Raw genomic sequence first — 21,376 nt, 5'->3', positions numbered from 1 at the left:
TGTCGAAAAAGGAGGGCGAAAAACGCGAAGATACTCCCGGCGGACAAACACTGACAAGCGTTAGCCAGGCAAAATGGCGGAAAGTCGAGACCGTCTTGACCCGAGGACTCCCTGTACGTTGGAACCCGACAGGAAAGCAGAACTTCATTGGATTATGTTGGACGCGCGGATTTGCATTAGAAACTGCTGTGGCGGTGGGGGAGGGGGTGTCATATTTTTATCAACTAGCCACATATTCACACAGCCACGCCTATGAAGTGCTGCCTTCCCCAATGAAAACGATTTGATTGTTTTCCACGCTCGGGCCTCTGCATGCATAATCGGAAACTGCTCTCGTCTCGAAGGTCCACGACCCTACCCGGGTCGTCATGGTAACGAGAGCCCGACTCACCATTGGCCCAGCGGACTGTGCACAATTTAATTTCAATTATAATATAATGTAATTAATATAATAATAGTGTTTGAGGAACGGTGCAGAAAAACGACGCAGTACACGCACTTGCACAGGTATATGAATATTATCGATAACTCTGTTCCGTGAGGTTTCCCAGTGGCCAATTGCTTCAACAGATCATGTGACCAATCAAAGTCCGGCGCGCATCGGTGTTGCCGAGAAGAATAGTCGCCATGGCAACCACATACACCCCCTTCGTACCTTGACGGCGAGACAGAGATCTTATCGTGGATGTGTGGTGACAACAAGATCATCAGTTATGAAAGTAAAAAGGTGGGTGGAAAAACTACTTTAATTAAAATTAATAAAAATTTGTGTGAGCCCATAATATTTTTCTTTCCATCCCTCTTATGTAGTTATCACCCTGATTTACTTCAGGCTCAATAAATCATATTCCAAATCTAACTCGAAAAATGTAGGTTCAGGTGGAACGGTGGATCAGCTGGTAGAGCGTTGGCCTCACCGTTCTGAGGTCCCAGGTTCGATCCCGGCCCCCCCTGCGTGGAGTTCGCACGTTCTCCCTGTGCCTACGTGGGTTTCCTCCCACAAACATGCAATGCTAATTGGATGCTCTAAATCACAGGTGTCAAACTCAAGTCCCGGGGGCCAATTCCGGTCTGCCGCATGATTTTTATGTGGCCCGTGAAGGCAAATTATAAGTCCACGATTTAAAAAAAAAAAATCTGTACTAAAATTTCAAATGGTCATACAAATGATCACATTGAGATATTGCAAGCAATATTCTGTGCCCAAACAACAGCAATAATTCAAAAACTCATTACCCTTGATTTGTGATGACAAAACGAGCTAAAAAAAATGTCATCTGTAAATATCAGGTGGAATGTTTTCGTGGTTTCACATTCATAACGGCCCTCTGAGGGAAACTTTAACTACAATGCGGCCCGTGACAAAAATGAGTTTGACACCCCTGCTCTAAATTGCCCCAAGGTGTGATTGTGAGTGCGGCTGTTGTCTGTCTCCATGTGCCCTGCGATTGGCCGGCGACCAGTTCAGGGTGTACCCCGCCTCCTGCACGTTGAAACCTGGGATTGACTCCAACAATCGATGCAACTCTTGTGAGGATAAGCAGCCAATAAAATGGATGGATGGATCTTGCTCGGCAGTCAAATCTGAAAGAATTCTTTCATCTGTTTATTGCCACTCCCACTTGAGGTTTCATGTAAAAGTAAACATCAACCAAAAGAAAAACTCGTCGCCGTTTTGATGGGAAGTCGGAACGGATCGAACGCGATTATCGTTTCGTTTTGTAGCCGCGGCTGCTTGCGGGCACAGGTCGCAACGGCTGACGAGCGCGAGGCAGCCGGAGTCGGCCGGGTGAGTCATCTGGCTCGCAAGGACGTCGCCAAGAGAACGCCGCGAGGACTTGGTAAGAGCGGCCGATGTACGCACCAGCGTAAAAAGGACGAGATTGTTCACCTTGGCTTAAATCTCAGGGCTGGCAACGAGAGGTGCTTGGTTGCTATGGTGACCGTCACTTCAAGGTACGATGTGTATTTGGGTTCTTTTGGAAAGGTGGACCGCGGTTCTGCCGGCGACAAAAATTAGGCCCGCGCCTCACATGCAGATGTTTTGGTAGCAAAGGCACCAAGCTTTTATATTCATGCATCCATCTGTTTTCTGAGTCGCTTATCCTCACAAGGGTCGCGGGGAGCGCTGGAGCCTATCCCAGCTGGCATCGGGCAGGAGGCGGGGTACACGGGGCACATGGAGACGGATAACAGTCACACCTAGGGGCAATTTAGAGTGTCCAATTAATGTTGGACCGGAGTGCCCACCCGGAGAACATGCAAACTCCACACAGGCAAGGCCGGGATTCGAACCCTGGTCCTCAGGACTGTGAGGCAAATGCTCTGACCAGTTGATTCAAGGTGCCGCAAGCAAACTAAATCTTGGAAAAAAAAATCTTTCTGGAGGATAAATCCATCCATCTTCTGAGCTGCTTATCCTCACAAGGGTGGCAGGGAATGCTGGAGCCCATCCCAACTGTCAAAGGACAGGGGGCGGGGTACACCCTGTACTGGTCGCCAGCCAATCGTAGGGCACATGGAGACAAACAGCCGCACTCACAATCACGCCTAGGGGCAATTTAGAGTGTCATATTAATGTTGCATGTTTTTGGTGATGTGGGAGGAAACCGGAGTGTCCGAAGAAAAGCCACGCAGGCACGGGGAGAACACGGAAACTCCACACAGGCAAGGCCGGGATTCGAACCCTGGTCCTCAGGACTGTGAGGCAAATGCTCTGACCGGTTGACCCAGCGTGCCACAAGCAAAATAAATGTTGAAAAGTGAAAATGTTTCTGGAGGATGCAATGCAAATGTATTGAAGTGGAAAGTTAAGTCCACGTTTTGCGATTCTTCAACACGATGACGTCGTGAGTTTTCGTGAAAGGATGCAGCCCGGCTTCTTGAATATATTTGAGCCGTGGTGATGAGTTCCCATTTTTTATTTCTTTTTTTTTTTTTTTTTTACCAAAAGTAATTCTCTGCTCGGCGGGTACAACAGCAAATAATCAGATGATTGCGATGCAGCAGGTCGCCCGGCTGCTTATCTTCCTTTCTCTGTTTCTGCAACGTCGTCACCGAAACGTTTCTCGGCTTCCGAAACGGCAACCAATCACTCCGAGCTCGTGCCTCTTTCTGCAGATCCGGGGGGGGGGGGGGGGGGGGCATGTTGTTGTTATTGTTGTTTGTTTGTTTACGTTGATTTTGCGGTATGACCGATACTTTTCTGAATGTCATCAACTGGATTTCTGTTTATCACTGAACTCATAATATTAGGTACACTTCTTGTCAAGATTCAAGACCTGCATCAAAAATGCTCCCTTCACAAAGACAGTAATGCTCAGTTTATTCTTATTAAAATAATTATTATAAAATAAATAAAAATTAAAAAAAATCTATAACGATGATAATAATAATAATATAGGAATTGAATTAACATATTCTGAAATGGGCGGCACGGCGGATCAGCTGATAAAGTGTTGGCCTCACAGTTATGAGGTCCCGGGTTCGATCCCGTTTCCGCCTGTGTGGACTTTTCATGTTCTCTCCGTGCCTGCGTGTTTTTTTTTTTTTCCCGGGCACTCTGCTTTCCTCCCACATCCCCAAAAACATGCAACATTAATATGACACTCTAAATTGCCCCTAGGTGTGATTGTGAGGCTGCTTGTCCCGATACCCCGATGCCCCCTGCCCATTGGCAGCTGGGATCGGCTCCGGCACTCCCCGTGACCCTCGTGAGGATAAGCGGCAAAGAAATGGATAGATGGATCTAATAAGTAGTAATAATCATAATAAATAGATTGAATTAACATATTCTGAAATTACGATTAAATAGTTTTAGTATTATGAGCATATACTGTATTATACTATCTCAATACTATGTCAGTTTTCAGTTAAATTGATTTTCAAACATAATAAATACATATTACATAAACACACACATAAATACATACTAAATACATTATTTTAATTTTAATTTAATTTCAAAATTTTTGTAAAATTTTAATTCAACTGAATCATGATTACAATTATCAATTGTTATTGTGGATATATATATATATACCAGTTATTTTATAATCTTGCGTAATATTAATGTTATTTTTTGGAGTCAACCTTTTCAGCGGTTTGGCCTTTGGCTAGAGGACTCAGTTCTCTGACCCCATCTGGTGGCCGCATTGGACAACTGCAGCCGGAACTTGCCCGGAGAAGGTCGACGTGTAACGTCAATTTGTAACGGCTGGGTTGGACGCAAAGGTGAGTTCTACGTCACACCGAGACCCGGATGCAACCACCACAAACATGGACTGACTGTCACTGCAGGGAGACAATCATGGTGAGAGCGAAGAAATCGACAAACACCCTTTAACAGTGAACGTGGCGTCTGTCTGACGCGGAGTTTGTGTATGTATATGAAATTGGATGTTTCCAACTACATTTGTCTCGTTTTTCCATGACTAATGAAGCATTTCAGGCATTTCAATCAGTATTCAATTTGGATTAGCTCACCAGGTGGCGGATGGAAGTAAATTAGTGTCACCAGGTTTTGAATTTGAAATGTAAGGTGATCACATTTTCAATAGTTAATAATAATAATAATAATAATAATTCAAATGGCTAAAATTTGCCATCTGATATTCGGCGTCTGTGCCACCAGGCAGGGTAACTTCAGGTCAGAACCGAGCAGCCAGCCAATCGCAGTTACGCTTTCTTAGCATGTGACGTCACGAGACTAAAAAAGCGTAACTGCGATTGGCTGGCTGTTCAGTTCTGACCTGAAGTAACCCTGCCTGGTGGCACAGATGATGAATTTTAGACAGCAAATTGCAGCAACTATTGAAAGTGTGATCACTTTATATCCATCCATCAATTTTCTTTGCCGCTTATCCTCACGAGGGTCACGGGGTGTGCTGGAGCCTATCCCAGCTGTCAACGGGCAGGAGGCGGGGTACACCCTTAACTGGTTGACAGCCAATCACAGGGCACATCCAGACAATCACACCTAGGGGCAATTTAGAGTGTCCAATGAATGTTGCATGTTTTTGGGATGTGGGAGGAAATCGGAGAGCCCGGAGAAAACCCACGCAAGCACGGGGAAAACATGCAAACTCCATACAGGCAGGTCTGGGATTGGACCCGAGACCTTAGAACTGTGAGGCCAACGATTTCCATCTGAGCCAATATAATAATCATAACAATCTTTTGTGTGTGTGTGTGCAAAGCCTTCAATTTGCACTGCTTAAACACTCCTTAACTTCAGACATATGTATGTAATTATGTTATAAAGTTACATTGATTTACTTTACTTTGAAAAGCAAGAAAAAAACGACTTCCTGTTTCAGATGAACTCAAATGAAAAAAAAAAAAGAAATTGTACATTTTTGAATCAATTCCCGTTTTAATAGTTAATTTTACTTTAAAAAACGTGAACAAAAATGACATAACATAACATTGTTGCTTATATTGTGTCATTATTCCAAATATCTGGGTGGATTTTTTTTCAAAAATGGAATATCCTTTATTGTAAAGTAAAGGTTTATGGAAATAAAGTGTTGCATATTGATATTTACAGTATCTCTTTCGTAACTTGTTGAATCATCGTTAATGAGAAATTCACATTATCAGTCTTCATATATATATATATATGACATGTATATAATAATATATTTCAAGAGATTTGAAGTGTGGTGAATCTCACCTAAAGGGATTATAGAATAAAAAAAAAAGATGACAAAAAAATTGTCAAACTGATCCCAAAGTGCATTAACGTATAAAACAATGCCAATGTTCTATTTTGGAACTTGTTTTTTTTTTTTTCAATGTCCACATCGAGGATTTTGTATGCTTTTGAAATTGAGTGAGATTCACACATCTCATACTATTTACGACATATTTTGATTGACTAAATGCTTGCACTGAATTGAACTGCTGTATTGTGAGGATAAGCGGCTTGCAAAATGGATGTATGGATGCTAGATAAACAGTTGTGTTTTTTGAAGTTATACTTAAAGTTTTTAATGTAAAAACCAAAAATATTGTGTGAAGGATGTCAGAAAAATTAGCTAATTGTTTTCCCAATTATCTTTTTATAAACACGTTTGTAAAACGAGGACTTTATAGTTTGAGTGATTTCAACATACTGTACCGAATATTTTTTTTCTTTTTTACTGCTCTGATAGCGTTTTGTTTCATAATTAGGTGGAGGAAACACACACACACACACACACACACACACACACATATATATATATATATATATATATATATATATATATATATAATGTAAACATTGTCAGTAAAAACAAAAAGCAAACTTTCGCCGTTTGGGTTAAATCTGTTCGTCGCGCTTTAAGATGATGTCACTCATACGTCACACACCGATTGGTCAATGCAGTTTGCTCCACGCCCCCTCTCGGCTCCACGTCGCCCCTGATTGGCTAGGAAAATGTTTTTTTTCCTAACCATATATCAGTGTAGAAAAGTTGAGTACATCCCTCCAGTCTTGTCACACTTTATTCACAAATTTTTGCGGTGTGAAGGGAAACTAACAAGTGTGTAAACAGTTAAAACGCAAGAGTTCGTTTTAGTTGCCCACCCGCACTCTGTTAGAATGGATAGCTGCTGTTAGCTTCAGTTCCGAGGTCCTCCCATCGTGGAAAGTTAGCATATCGTTTCGCTTTCTGCATTATTATTTCATTTTCCATAACTTCGCCGTGGTCAGTCTGATATTTAAAGGGAGGGAGGCGGAGAGTGAAGCTTTGCGGGGTTGTGAAACAACATGCCGGTGAGGCGTTCGGGCGGTCACGGCTATCTGGCGAAACGCTCTGGAACGTGCAAACTCTCGTCTGGTTTCTCCAAAATGAACGTGTCAAAAAGTGGCTACCGGGTTTTCTCCGCCAACTCCAGCGCTGCCTGCACCGAGCTGGCCAAGAAGATAACCGAGTAAGTCTCCTCGATATCGCCATTGTTGCTTGTTTTTGTTTGGTTTTTTTTTTTTTTTTTTTTTTGCTCGGTTGGTCCCTGACACGGAGGTGCAGTTGGCACGAGGTTCTTGTTTTTTTTTTTTTTTTTTTTTCCTTTTTCGGGGGGGAACTCAAGTACGCATGCGCAGTACTCAAACGTACAGTTGTTGGTGACTCCAACAACAAAAGAGTTCTTGTTACATATTTGGTCTGAACAGTACAGTATGCTTATAAAGCTGAACTTATCGAAGAGCAGTGATTTTTATTTTTTTGTGCCATGCCACATTTTCGATTTTGGCACAAATATGCAATATGTGTGCTCGTATTCATCTAATTGACGTGCAAAGTTGTAATTTCAACATTAATTTAGGCAAGACAGATTGTGCTTAGCTCGTCTGCCTCACTGTTTCGATGTTTAATGTCTTCATTCTTGGGTGGCTCTTCTCTGGGTTGCTCGGCTTCCGCCCACTTTCCCAAAACATAAATGCAAGGTTCAACTGATCGCTCATCGAAATAATTTGTTCAACAATCTTACAAGTTTTGATAATGGATTGATTTTAACTGCCATTGTTTATCAATTCTCCAAATTCAGCCTGTTGATCCGTAAATATTCAGATTTTCTCTTGTCCTTCATGAAAGCAGAGTAATTATCTTTTGCGTTTGATTAAAATGACACATTTGCTTTTATTTTGGAAAACAATAACCTTCATAAACACCCATCCATCCGGCAGGACGGCGTTTCAGCCGGTAAAGCGTTGGCCACACAGTTCTTGGGATTGTGAATGGTTTGTTCTTGTTGGAGTTGTCATGAAGAATCATGAAGTCGCAGCGTACGTACAGGAAATGCGTTTGGTTTCGTGCCGGGACAGGAACGAGGCTTCCTTGTTCCTTGCATCAAAGACTGGATTTGATTGAGGTGAACTGGGCGAGGTTACCAGCTGTGTGCCAAGCCTTCCCTCATTATTATTGATGCTCTCGCATGACAGTTCCCTCATAATTAGCTGCATGTTTTCATTACGCAACTGCGGGCGCTACATAAAAGTTGAGGCTTGCTCAGAATGTTGTGTGCAGAATGCCAGTGGGCAATCAATCTTCTAACGTATACACGCAAGATAGCAAGGCAGCACTCTCCCAAAACAGAGATCAACGAAGGCCGTCCAGTTCTTGTTGCGTACGTGCCGTACCACCCCCTACACTTTCGTGCAGAAATTTCACAAATTTGGCACAGCAAGGACGCTTTACAGGCTGTGTCGAAAGCAGTCACTCACATTTGATAAATGCACGGGTGCGGCCAGTCATGCCCGCACATATAAAGTTGCGGGTGTGATTAGGGATGGAATCTCAAAACCTGAAAAGAATTTACTGAGTTGTTATACCCGAGTATGTTGATGTTACCTAATACCATAATCATAATTTATTGACACTGCACAGACTGAGACAGCCGTTTTTCTTAAAGAGGTCAATCGACGTTCAATTTCAAAACTAAATATTCATATAATCAAATCATTTTATTTCATCATGATATATTGTTATAATCTCGCGTAATTTACGGCGCTATCTATTGTCAATTCCAAAGATGAAAGCTCGCAGTAGATCAATATCTTCCGAAAGCATGTGGAGGGGAAAGGTTTTCAACTTCAAGATAACGCCGTACCACGGGGGGAAAATGACCGTTCCGTTCGCGTTTAGATATATGGACAGACTAGTCTTGTTGGGAGGGAGGACATGAGGGCAGTGGGTGTTAGAGAGGAAGATGCACCAGATAGGCTTAGTTGGAAAAAGATGACACGCTGTGGCGACCCCTAACGGGACAAGCCGAAAGGAAAAGAAGAAGAAGTCTCATGTTAGAATTTAGATCAAGTCAAAGTAAATCACAATCTCATACTTATTATAGTTGGACACTGAAAAATTACCTGTGTTATATCCCAGAAATGTTTCCAACTGAACTCAGGGGTGCCCAGATTTTTTTTTCCCCCAAGATCTACTTTTCAAGCAGCCAGCCTCTCACGATCAACTGGCGGGGTGGCGTGCACGTGCGCGTACATCGCGATTGCCGTAAATTGGCTCGAACGCGCCTTTATGTGCCACGCCTGAATCAAGCGACGAGGTGGATGATAGTCTAACGTCTTTTTTTGGGGGGGGCGGGGAGGGGGCACGCCGTCACATGATCAACCAAAAGTGCCTCGCCATCGAACCATTGAGCACCCCTGGTGGAACTGAATTTCCTTTAACACGGCTCATGATGTTGATGACTTTCGACGTACGCGAAGATCGGCCTAACTTCCGAACATGCTCAGTACGGTTAACTTGCGTTTCCTGTTTCCGGGTGAATACTGATTGTTTAGGAGCAGGCTCGTTTTGTTAACATTTATGACATAAAAAAGTAAAGTAATGTCAAGACTACACAAAATAAGGGACTTCTTCAATATCTTTTTTCTACGCGTAACAAATTTTACGCGTGTGATATTTCGTGCTCGACTGTGCGAATTTGCGAGAGCGATGACGCGCGGTTGCGCCGGTCAAATGTGAGTGACTGAGAAAGTCTTATTCAATCTGCACCTTGTCCCAAAGGAGCAGATGTTTTCTGAATTGTGTATTTGTGTTGAGATTTTGACCCTCTTGTACTTTTTCTCTTCTTCTTTTTTTGTTCCCCAATTATAGACGCTTGGGTGTGGAGTTGGGCAAGTCGGTGGTATACCAGGAGGGAAACGCAGGTAAGGCCGACAAAGATCTCTTCAGGCGTCGGCTTCCTATATTTTTTTTTTCCCCCCTTTCTGAAATGTTGTCGTTGTCCGTTGGAGCTTCTTTGATTATCGACTCTGCGCAGAGACCAGAGTGGACGTGGAGGAGTCTGTACGCGGACAAGACATCTTCATCATTCAGACCATTCCAAGGTGAGATCCGTTACTAATCCGCTGGGGTATTTCTTTAACAAATCAAGGAATATGTAATTGTAGCTGCGTGAAATTAATTAGCCATGCATAAAGTACAGTTACAAAACCAGTTGCTCATCTCCCTGACAATGCCACGTGGTGATTACAACAAAAGATTTATGAGGGGACAATGAAATTCTCTTTTGGAACAAATTCCAAACAGAAAGACACTTAAATATAGAATTTGTAGGTATGAAAATTGTCCGCCTGCAACTGTTTTTTTTTAAGGTCCTATTTAAAGGTTTCAAAACCAAAGGGATGATTAAGTGCTGATGATGCATTCAATACCACAGGAAAGTGGGAATTCTCAAGATCCTTTTCACGGCTTTTTTTTAAACCGGCATTTGTGAGTCGCCGTTCTGCATAAATGGCTCTGACACAAAATGGAGGGCAGAAAATCATGTAAGGGAATTCTGCAATTCAGGGAGTGGGAAGTGAAGTACAGTGCTACCTCGCTTTTCGAATGAAAATTTTGAGATTTTTTTTTTTTTTTTGCTTTGGTGTTCGAACGAAAATCGGTATTCGAACACTCCGACTAGCTGACCCACGACCATTTGTTATCGTGCATTCGAACGTACCCTCGAAAAAAAACGGAAATGATGCAACCAGTTGGCCCAAGCACTCCTCTGCACACGGACGTGTCCCGGTAGTGACTTTTTTTCTTCCAATTGAGCAATATTAACCCCCAATCATGGTGGTGCTGGAAAAAAAGGAAAGTGTTGCGTAAAACTGTCGACTTCAAAAAGGATTAGATAGCCGAGCATGAATCCGTGTGCGTGTTTCTGAGCTATCGGAGAAGTATGGCATGGCGAAATCGACGATCAGCACCATTCCGAATGCCCGCAAAGCAAGTGATGTCGCTAAAGGGGCAACCGTGTGGACCGAGCACAGGTCGCAGATCTTGGAGGAAGTTGAAAAGAGCAGCAGTTAGCTGATGAGGCTGAAACCGGGAAGGATGTCTCAAGTGCCACTAAATGGAACGATATCCATAATTTTGTCGAACTGCATCAGCCTAACAAAGCAGAACGTTGCAGAGCACTGCAAAATTTCAATGACGACGTTATGAGCCACTTCAGGGAGGTGCTCAAAAGACGGCAGAAACGGTCTACATTAGATTCGATTCTTTGTTTGTTGTAAAGGGGCGAGTCACCCCCACCGAAGACATTTGAAACCGTTGTTTTGCATTGCTTTTTTCTTTTGTTCCATTAACCCTACCTCTAGTTGCAAGTTAATTTTTTTTGTACATGTTACCTACTTTCTGTGCAAATATAAAACAATTTGTCCCCCCCCCCACATTATTGCTTGTTTAAATTTATTCTGCACTTTTGTTTAAAATAAGTTTACAATATTGGGGGCCGAGTCGCTACAGATACGGTAATGCACTCCTAGCCTTTCATACTGTACTAAAGCATACATTTTATGCAAAAAATAAACATTTCTTCAATTATTTAATTATATAAAGTATTTAAACTATACATATATTTCTACTATGCGGTTTATTATCAGGAAAAGCTAAAAAAAATGCTTAAAAAAATTATCAGGAAAAGCGAAAAAAAATGCTTAAAAAAAACGTTTTTTTTTTTGTCTTGGAACGCATTATTTCATTTTCCATTTATTGCAATTGGAAAACATGCTTTGGTTTTCGAACGTTTTGGTTTTCAACCGGCCTTCTGGAACGGATTGTGTTCGAGAACCGAGGCACCACTGCATATTCATGTTTATTACAATTTAAGAAGCATTTTATTTGGCATTTGTATTTGATAATGTTTCCCATTGTCTGCCACATTATGTGTAATTCACACCGATTCAACTTTTTAACACATGTTGTTCTGCAGGGACGTCAACACGGCCATCATGGAGCTGCTGATCATGGCGTACGCCCTGAAAACGTCCTGCGCCAAGAACATCATCGGGGTCATCCCGTACTTCCCGTACAGCAAGCAGTGCAAGATGAGGAAGAGGGGCTCCATCGTCTGCAAGCTGCTCGCCGCCATGTTGGCTAAAGCTGGTATGCGCGCTCTGTTAAGAAACATTTTCACATTAATAACTCTCTCAGAGATGAACATTATTATAATTATTTACATTTGTGGTGTTTGTGTTGCAGGACTGAGCCACATCATCACCATGGACCTCCATCAGAAGGAGATCCAGGGCTTCTTCAGCTTCCCCGTTGACAACTTGAGAGCTTCCCCCTTCCTCATCCAGTACATTCAAGAAGAGGTGACGTACGCTACCTTACACTGCGCTCTCGGGCCGAGACGTAATACCGCATTATCACCACCGCGTGCGCTATCAATAAAGCACGTGCACGCATAGCCACGGGTGGTGCTCAAGCACCGTCCTTTTTCCCTGAAGTCAAAAAAAAAAAAAGCTTTTTGCTGCAGCCAATTTTTGTCTTTATGAATCATTATTTAAATGAAAAATGAACCCCTGTGTCACCAATTTTACCCGACGTATTTCAAAATCCACATTTACAGTATTTGTTGGGAAAATTGTAGCCATTCTCCCCCTTCCAAAAACATAAATTTTGAACATGAGTGTGTTGACCTCCTTTTTTAATAGTTGTCTTGTTGTCTGTGCAGATTGTGTTAGTTGAATTAAATACATAGTACAATTTTTTTTCTGGATTTTAGTGAATAATTTTTCCCTGATTTTGGCTCGAGCACCTGCCCCCCAAAAGGTCAGTGCACATGTCTGTGCTGTTGCAGATTTTCTTCATACGCAGCTCATGTAATTATTGCGTAAACGGCCTATTATGATCACGCGGTATGACAGTTCCCGGTCCAACGTCACACAGCAAAGATCCTTGCCGGTTGTTGCATCTGATACGCTGTGCAAGATCGGCTGTAGGCTAATAAAGGTCTTTCTGCTCTCTTCCCACACCTCTCAGATCCCAGACTACAGGAACGCTATCATTGTTGCAAAGTCCCCGTCGGCTGCCAAGCGGTAACACGAGAACCTTTTTTTTTTTTTTTTTTTCCCCCCTCATCTTTATTTATTTCTAATTCTGTCCTAGAGGATATTTCCATTCCTCTGTGCACTCGTCTTTCCCTGCTTTCAATTTTTCAGTTTGTACGTCCATCTGCTCTTTTGTCGGTTTTCTTTGCGTGTGTCGCAGGGCTCAGTCCTACGCCGAGAGGCTGCGGCTCGGTCTGGCCGTGCTGCACGGCGCCGCTCCCGGTCTCGAGTCCAACGCGGGCGACGGGCTGTACTCGCCCCCGCCCATCCGTCCCAGCGCGGGACACACCGGCCTGGAGCTTCCGTGTAAGAGCGACGGCCATTTGCACGTACCGGATGAAAGTTCTGTTCAAAAACTGTGTAGCCCAACGGAAAAACTACGACCCACTTTGTGGTTCTATAAAGTCATAAAATGTCAGAGGAACTGTTATCGAAAGCCCCAAAACTAGCTTGCTTTATATATACATCCATCCATTTCCGTTGCCGCTTATCCTCACAAGGGTCGCGGGGTGTGCTGGAGCCTATCCCGGCTGTCAACGGGCAGGAGGCTGGGTACACCCCGAACTGGTCGCCAGCCAATCACAGGGCACATAGAGGAAAAAAAAACAGCTGCACTCACAATCACACCTACGGGCAATTTAGAGTGTCCGATTAATGTTGCATAATTTTGGGATGTGGGAGGAAACCGGAGTGCCTGGAGAAATCTCTCTCTCTCTCTCGAACTTCATAAAGACTGAACGAGATACATATACGGATACATTGCATCATAAACAGTTCCCCACACTCTCTGTTAAATCAAACATTTTTTTTTTTTTGGGGCGGGGGGGTTTACAAAAAAAGACATCACAGTTACCCAGAAAGCAGAAATTAAAATATAACCAAGATTGTTCCTTGTCTCCCAAAATATTATAATCATAACGATCTTTTTGTGTGTGTGTGTGTGTGCAAAGCTTTCAATTTGCATTCAATTTATTAATTTTTTTTTAGGGAGGGAGGAGTTAACAGTCTTAAGATAACTTACTATTGAAATCATATTTCTGGTTATGAATGAAGTTGAGTTAAAAATAAGTCATTTGCTAGTTTTGCAGCGGGGCCATTTTGCTTAAATCAGCTAATATGTTCATTTTTTTTCATGTGTTGTGGTTACCGTGTCTGCCTCACAGTCAACAGATCCTGGTTTGAATCTCCATTAGAACTCTCGTGTTTTTTTTTTTTTTTTTCTTTACATTCCAACAAATTGCACCTTCGGTTGATCAATGTCTAAATTGAGCCTCGTTTGAACGCGGGCTCGTCTGTTTGTACGTGCTCCGCCGTTGGCCCGGCAGGCTCGCCCATCATCAGCTGGGTCATCCGCGACCCAAACGAGGATGAGCGCAAGATGAAATGGATGAGTGGCAGAATCGCTTTTAAAAGGTCCACATGTCATTTGGTGAGAAGATCGACCCTTTCTGAACTTTCTAAGAATTTGTTTTCTGTGCTTCCCCACCCCGCTGTGCCCCGCTGTGCCCCGCCGTGCCTCATTCACCATTTTGACGACGACGTGTTTTTCGCCAACACAGGCGGCAGCAGATCTCGTGCGCCGTTCCCTGGGATTGAGCTTCCAAGTATGCGCCCAATGAGTGCCCGACTCCGCTTCCTCGCACAGAATTCCTTTTCTCGCTCCCTCGCATCCGGGCTCACGTTCACGGTTTGGATCGGTTTCACTTGGTCTTGATACGTCACCTTTCCTTGGACCTGATGGAGGGTGGGTTAGTTTTGGGAACTGGGAACTGGGAAGGCCGTCTTCTGCGTTCGGTCTGGTCGAGTTTGCGCCTTCAGCTTTTGTTTCACCAGAATGCAGGCTAACAATTAGAAAGGTGAATTGCAGCATAACTCGGGATCCGATTGCGATACTTTGTCAGTGGCGGCCACTCCACAGCCGCTTCTTGGCAGTGACTCGACAATCGGTCCTCATTTTTGGAAGCAGTTTGCCTGTTTGCTGGTCCACGGGTGCTGCGCGCCGGTGGAGGGTTCTCGCTTTGCTCGACGATTATCCGCCGTCCCTTCATTTATCTTTCCCTTGAGTTTTGGAAATGACTCCCGCAACATTGCATATCCTGGAAATATTTGATTCCCACAAATGCACCACTCCGGATCGCAAAGGACGACCACTAAATATGTGAACCACGACAATGTTTGTATGGAGTGATGAAGTGAATTGCGCAGTGTAGTAAGCTGGTGGGCTAATTGAGTCTTGCATGCCTTTTGGCAGGTTTGAAGCAAATTTCTTTGCATCAAATCTCCATTCCCTCAAAAAATCTGCTCCTGATTGCAACTTCTGTAACTTTTTTTGTGTTTATTTGTGTCTTTTTAGTAATGATGGCCAAAGAGAAGCCACCGATCACAGTTGTCGGAGATGTTGGGGGAAGAATTGCCATCATTGTTGTAAGACCGTATACCGTCATAGGACTGCATACTTCCTTTTACTCTTTAGTACAGAGATGCCTCGGTTCTCGACCACAATCCGTTCCAGAAAACGGTTCGAGAAGAGATTTGTTCAAAAACCGAATCGCTGTTTCCCATTACAATCAATGGAAAAAGAAATAATGCGTTCCAAGGCTAGAAAAATTGGCTTTTTAAAGCTTTTTTGAAAGCTTTTCTTGATAATGAACTGCATAGTCGAAATGCATGTATAATTTAAATACTTTATATAAGAAAATAATTTCAGAAATATACTTATTTTTTGCTTAAAATGTATGCTTTAATAGTAGAGTACGCTAGGCTTGAAACAAGCAACTTGCCTTCTTTGGAGACATAATTGGGGGTTAATACGGTAGTCTTCCATAAGATGAAAAACTACCGGGACACGTCTGTGTACAGAGGCTGCGTTATACACAATAACGAAAGTGCGCTGGTTGCGCCGCGTGCGTTATGTCATTTCCGTGTTTTTTTTTTTTTTTTTCGGGGGAGGGGGGGGCAAAGAAGAAGAAGAAGACAAAGAAGAGGAGGAAACCGGATCCAGCGTCAGAAGAAAAAGAGGAATGCACAGAGCCTACAACTGAGTGTAGGGACTTTGAATGTTGGGACTATGACAGGAAAACACAGGAGTTGGTTGACATGATGATTTAGGAGAAAGGTTGATATTCTGTGCATCCAAGAGAGCAGGTGGAAAGGTAGTAAGGCTAGAAGTTTGGGAGCAGGGTTTAAATTTCTAACCACGGAGTAGATGGGAGAGAAATGGAGTAGGGGTTATTTTAAAGGAAGAGCTGGCTAAGAATGTCTTGGAGTTGAAAAGAGTATCAGATCGAGTGATGAGACTAAAATTTGAAATTGAGGGTGTTATGTATAGTGGTTAGCGGCTATGCACCACAGGTAGGATGTGACCTAGAGTTGAAAGAGAAATTCTGGAAGGAACTAGATGAAGTAGTTCTGAGCATCCCAGACAGCGAGAGAGTTTGTGGATTGGTGCAGATTGTAATGGACATATTGGTAAAGGAAACAGGGGCGATGAAGAAGTGATGGAAGTACGGCATCCAGGAAAGGAACTTTGAAGGGCAGATGGTGGTGGACTTTGCAAAAAGGATGGAGATGGCTGTAGTGAACACTTATTTCCAGAAGAGGGAGGAACACATAGTGACCTACAAGAGCGGAGGTAGAACCACGCAGGTAGATTATATTTTGTGCAGACATGTAATCTGAGGAGGTTACTGACTGTAAGTAGTGTAGGGGAGAGTGTAGCTCGACAGCATAGGATGGTAGTATGTAGGATGATTCTGGTGGTGGGTAGGAAGATTAAAAGACAAGGTAGAGCAAGACCATGTGGTGGAAGCTGAGAAAGAAGAATGTCGTGCGGCCTTCCGGAAAGAGGTGAGACAGGCTCTCGATGGACAACCGAAGCTCCCGGAAGACTGGACGACGACGCCAGGTGGATCAGAGAGACAGGCAGGAGAGTACTTGGTGTGTCATCTGGTAGAAAGGGGAGAAGAGACTTGGTGGTGGAACCCCAAAATACAGGGAGTCATACAAGGAAAGAGATTAGCGAAGAAGAAGTGGGATACTGAGAGGACTGAGGAGAGGCGAAAGGAGTACATCGAGATGCGACGTAGGGCAAAGGTAGGTGGCAAAGGCTAAACAGAGGCATATGAAGACATGTACACCAGGTTGGACACGAAAGAAGGAGAAAAGGATCTCTACAGGTTGGCCAGACAGAGGGATAGAGATGGGAAGGATGTGCAGCAGGTAAGGGTGATTAAGGATAGAGATGGAAATGTGTTGACTGGTGCCGGTATTGTACTAAATAGATGAAAGAATACTTTGAGAAGTTGATGAATGAAGAAAATGAGAGAGAAGGAAGAGTTGAAGAGGCAAGAGTGAAGGACCAGGAAGTGGAAATGATTACTAAGGGGAAGTCAGAAAGGCACTACAAAGATGAAAACTGGAAAGGCAGTTGGTCCTGATGACATACCGGTAGAGGTATGGAAGCAATTTGGAGAGATGGCTGTGGAGTTTTTGACCAACTATTCAACAGAATACTAGCGGGCGAAAAGATGCCTGAAGAATGGAGGAAAAGTGTTCTAGTTCCCATTTTTAAGAACAAAGGGGATGTTCAGAGCTGTGGGAACTATAGAGAATAAAGTTGATGAGCCACACAATGAAGTTATGGGAAAGAGTAGTGGAGGCTAGACTCAGGACAGAAGTAAGTATCTGCGAGCAACAGTATGGTTTCATGCCTAGAAAGAGTACCACAGATGCATTATTTGCCTTGAGGATGCTCGTGGAAAAGTACAGAGAAGGTCAGAAGGAGCTACATTGCGTCTTTGTGGATCTAGAGAAAGCCTATGACAGAGTACCAAGAGAGGAACTGTGGTACTGCATGCGTAAGTCTGGTGTGGCAGAGAAGTATGTAAAATAGTACAGGACATGTATGATGGCAGCAGAACAATGGTGAGGTGTGCTTTAGGTGTGACAGAGGAATTTAAGGTGGAGGTGGGACTGCATCAGGGATCAGCTCTTAGCCCCTTCCTGTTTGCAGTGGTAATGGATAGGCTGACAGATGAGGTTAGACTGGAATCCCCTTGGACCATGATGTTCGCAGATGATATTGTCATGTGCAGTGAAAGCAGGGAGCATGCAGAGGAACAATTGGAAAGATGGAGACATGCACTGGAAAGGAGAGGATTGAAGATTAGCCGAAGTAAAACAGAATATATGTGCGTGAATGAGAAAAGTGGAGGGGGAAGAGTGAGGCTACAGGGAGAAGAGATAGCGAGGGTGGACGACTTCAAATACTTGGGGTCAACAATACAGAGCAATGAGAGTGTGGTCAGGAAGTGAAGAAACGGGTCCAAGCAGGTTTGGAACAGCTGGCGAAAGGTGTCTGGTGTGTTATGTGACAGAAGAGTGTCTGCTAGGATGAAGGGCAAAGTTTACAAACAGTGGTGAGGCCGGCCATGATGTACGGATTAGAGACGGTGGCACTGAAGAGACAACAGGAATCTGAACTGGAGGTGGCAGAAATGAAGATGTTGAGGTTCTCGCTCGGAGTGACCACGTTGGATAGGATTAGAAATGAGCTCATTCGAGGGACGGCCAAAGCTGGATGTTTTGGAGACAAGATTCGAGAGAGCAGACTTCGATGGTTTGGACATGTTCAGAGGCGAGAGAGTGAGTATATTGGTAGAAGGATGCTGAGGATGGAGCTCCCAGGCAAAAAGCGAGAGGAAGACCAAAGAGAAGGTTTATGGATGTGGTGAGGGAAGACATGAGGGCAGTTGGGGTTAGAGAGGAAGATGCAGGAGATAGGCTAAGATGGCAAAAGATGACACGCTGTGGCGACCCCTAACGGGACAAGCCGAAAGGAAAAGAAGAAGAAGAAGGGGGGCGTTCAAATTGACAATAACAAAGCGTGTTGTGGGTCAGCTTGTCTGGCCGCATGCAATAAGTTGTTTTCGTGTTATGTCGGGGGCGTTCCAATACCGATTTTCGTTCAAAAACGGAGGCAAAAAGATCTTGAAATTTTTGTTCGAGAACCGAGGCTTTACTGTACTATAATATCACACAATATATTATCACGTTTGTTCTTCTCACAGCCTAACATTTGTCTTCTTTCTGGTTTGGCACTTATATTCGTCCATATAAATGATATTGCTTTTTTTTTTAACTGTTAATTTCAGGTCACATTAATGCACATTTTATATTCCCAATAACTGTAATGGGGAATTGGTCCTTAATTTACAAAAAAAAGTTAAGGTGATAACATATGTAATTATTCCTTATAATTAATCAGAGGACAATTTTCACAACAAGCGCATTTAAAGTAATTAATCATTACAAAACCTTTTTGCAATCCCATCAAGATGATTTGAGTCTTTGAGTAACTTCTTATTAAAAAAGTTTTTCCCACTGAGGTTAAATGAAGTTATTTTAAAATTTGTATGTTTTCGTCCCCGCTTGAAAACCCTTTGAGAAACCGATCCCGACAACATTGAATATGTCTCAGGATGACATCATCGACGACGTGGAGGAGTTCGTCGCCGCCGCAGAGATCCTGAAGGAGCGTGGCGCCTACAAGATCTTCATCATGGCCACGCACGGCCTGCTGTCTGCCGACGCGCCCCGACTTATTGAAGAGTCCGCCATAGACGAGGTAAAAAGCGCATTTCCGAACATCGAATATGTAAAAGCTATGCAAATGAGGACATGGACGGGCTTCCAAAATTGCAGTAATTAGCACTTTAGAGAACGCACGTCGTTGAATCACGGCCTTACTTTTGCTCATTTTCCAAACTGCTGCGACATTTTGTCGAGGGAATAGAGAGAGCTTCCGTTTGCAGCGGAAGGGGGTGGGTGGGTGGGGGGGGGGTATGTTTCACGCCCACCTGTGAAAGTCGAGACAGAAACTATGTAACAAAGTTGTTTTTTTTTAAAGAAAAAAAAAAACAGCTTTACCCACAAAACAATTGAACTTCTTAAAAAAAAAAAAAAAAAAAACCTTTTGAGGTATTCCTTTTCGCACAAGAAATGGGAAAATGTCATCCAAGCCGCTTATCCTCACAAGGGTCGCGGGAGTGCCGGAGCCTATCCCGGCTAGCTTTTGCCGAAAGGCAGACCACACCCTGAACTGGTCGCAGGGCAGATACCGACGCCGTCACTGAGACCACACCCTGAACTGGTCGCCAGTCAGTCGCAGGGCAGATACCGACGGCGTCACTGAGCGGGAATCGATCCCGCGTTGCCCGCACCAAAGGCAAGGCGTGTGTAACCGCTACACCATCAATGACGAAATGGGAAATTATTCGATATCAATTTGAGGAAGCAAGAAAATCGGACAACCACGCTTATGTGAATAAAGAGGTCAAGTGTGCTTGCTTCAAGCTGTTTATTCGTGACTCACAGTTTGTGTTAACTGCAAAAGTGAGACGTAAAAGCACACCCTCGCCCATAACTCGCCCCCAGGTGGTGGTGACCAACACGGTGCCCCACGAGGTGCAGAAGCTGCAGTGTCCGAAGATCAAAACGGTGGACGTGAGCATGATCCTGGCCGAGGCCATCCGCCGCATCCACAACGGGGAATCCATGGCCTACCTGTTCCGGAACATCGCCGTGGACGACTGAGGCAACACACAAACAAATGACACAACAGCAACCAAGCATGAGCCCAAATAGCGGAAGCAATATTTGACATGTGTTTTACTCATTTTCGGACGTGATGTATGGCATGCGGCTTCTCACCATCTGGCAAATAAAACAATTTTTCTCGGGTGGCAGACGTTCTTTTGGACTGTGATTGGAACACGCTTTAACACGTTAATGGATCTTTCCGGTATAGAATGGCCCAAAACTGGTGTCATCTGGAGTTCAGACATCACGTAGTAGGTCAAAAGTGGTGCTGAGATTCATAATTTTCACCTTCAAATAGGATAGTCACTAGTTTATTTAAAAATGCCTAAAAAAAATAACTGCACGGGCTATTTATGGAATAATACGAGAAGTGCACAATTTAAATGGTTTCCCAGCTATCAACTCAGTCGCGCTTCCGGCTCAATATGGGGAAGTGCGTGTTCTGGTTAAGACCTTACATTTACAATGAATTTATACTTTGGTGTAGTCAGGTGTTTTATTCTGAAAATGTATGTAATATGTGACGCTCCTGTAACATGTAGATTTTAAACATTGACGACGTGTTTAACTCATTCGCTGGCAGCCGTTTCTAAAGCAGAGCTCCCAAGTTCCCCATCGATTTAGAGCATTTTGTCTCTTCCTTAGTAACCAGCAGTAGAAATGTTGGCTTCACCAAAAATACCAATTTCTAACCACAGTTTTTTTCCGTTTTTTTTTTTTTTTTTGGGAGGGGGGGGGGGTAACATTCAAACTATAAAAAAAGACTCAGAGGGGTTTTGATGTAATTATTGACTTAAAACTATGAAACATGCTGTGAGTGCTGCTGACTTACCGCTTGGGTCGAGTTTAAGCTTTTTTTTTTTTTTTTTTTTTTTTTTGAATTTCATTCCACAGTCACTCTTTGAACTGCATTGTGACGCACACTTCTGCGCCACATACTATTTTTAA

The 21,376-nt window shown here is 43.5% G+C and overlaps 1 protein-coding gene across 2 annotated transcripts; it reads left to right on the top strand.

Moving 5' to 3' along the window:
• The first annotated feature begins 6,435 nt into the window (after nt 1–6,435).
• LOC133505802 (phosphoribosyl pyrophosphate synthase-associated protein 1-like) lies at nt 6,436–20,569 on the top strand. Of its 2 annotated transcripts, XM_061829269.1 has the most exons (11): nt 6,436–6,918; nt 9,600–9,652; nt 9,766–9,832; nt 11,707–11,879; nt 11,976–12,091; nt 12,762–12,817; nt 12,990–13,135; nt 14,389–14,433; nt 15,183–15,253; nt 19,308–19,454; nt 20,264–20,569. In XM_061829269.1, exons 1-11 carry the CDS (start codon nt 6,755–6,757, stop codon nt 20,420–20,422), a joined length of 1,197 nt encoding a protein of 398 aa, XP_061685253.1. In that variant the 5' UTR covers nt 6,436–6,754; the 3' UTR covers nt 20,423–20,569. The 2 variants fall into 2 exon arrangements, with proteins under 2 accessions (XP_061685253.1, XP_061685254.1); XM_061829270.1 differs by lacking the exon at nt 14,389–14,433 and having other exon boundaries at nt 6,437–6,918.
• The last annotated feature ends 807 nt before the right edge of the window (nt 20,570–21,376 follow it).

Source organism: Syngnathoides biaculeatus, chromosome 9, assembly GCF_019802595.1.
Source record: "Syngnathoides biaculeatus isolate LvHL_M chromosome 9, ASM1980259v1, whole genome shotgun sequence".
Lineage (NCBI taxonomy): Eukaryota > Metazoa > Chordata > Actinopteri > Syngnathiformes > Syngnathidae > Syngnathoides > Syngnathoides biaculeatus.
This window is presented reverse-complemented; position numbering and strand designations above follow the sequence as displayed.

Bases quoted from the DNA above. Each gene is read 5' to 3' on its own strand.
- LOC133505802 (XM_061829269.1), top strand. From the start codon at position 6,755: ATGCCGGTGAGGCGTTCGGGCGGTCACGGCTATCTGGCGAAACGCTCT. The intron at 9,653-9,765 runs GTAAGGCCGACA...GACTCTGCGCAG, and splicing joins ATACCAGGAGGGAAACGCAG to AGACCAGAGTGGACGTGGAG. The intron at 13,136-14,388 runs GTAAGAGCGACG...TCGCCAACACAG, and splicing joins CACCGGCCTGGAGCTTCCGT to GCGGCAGCAGATCTCGTGCG.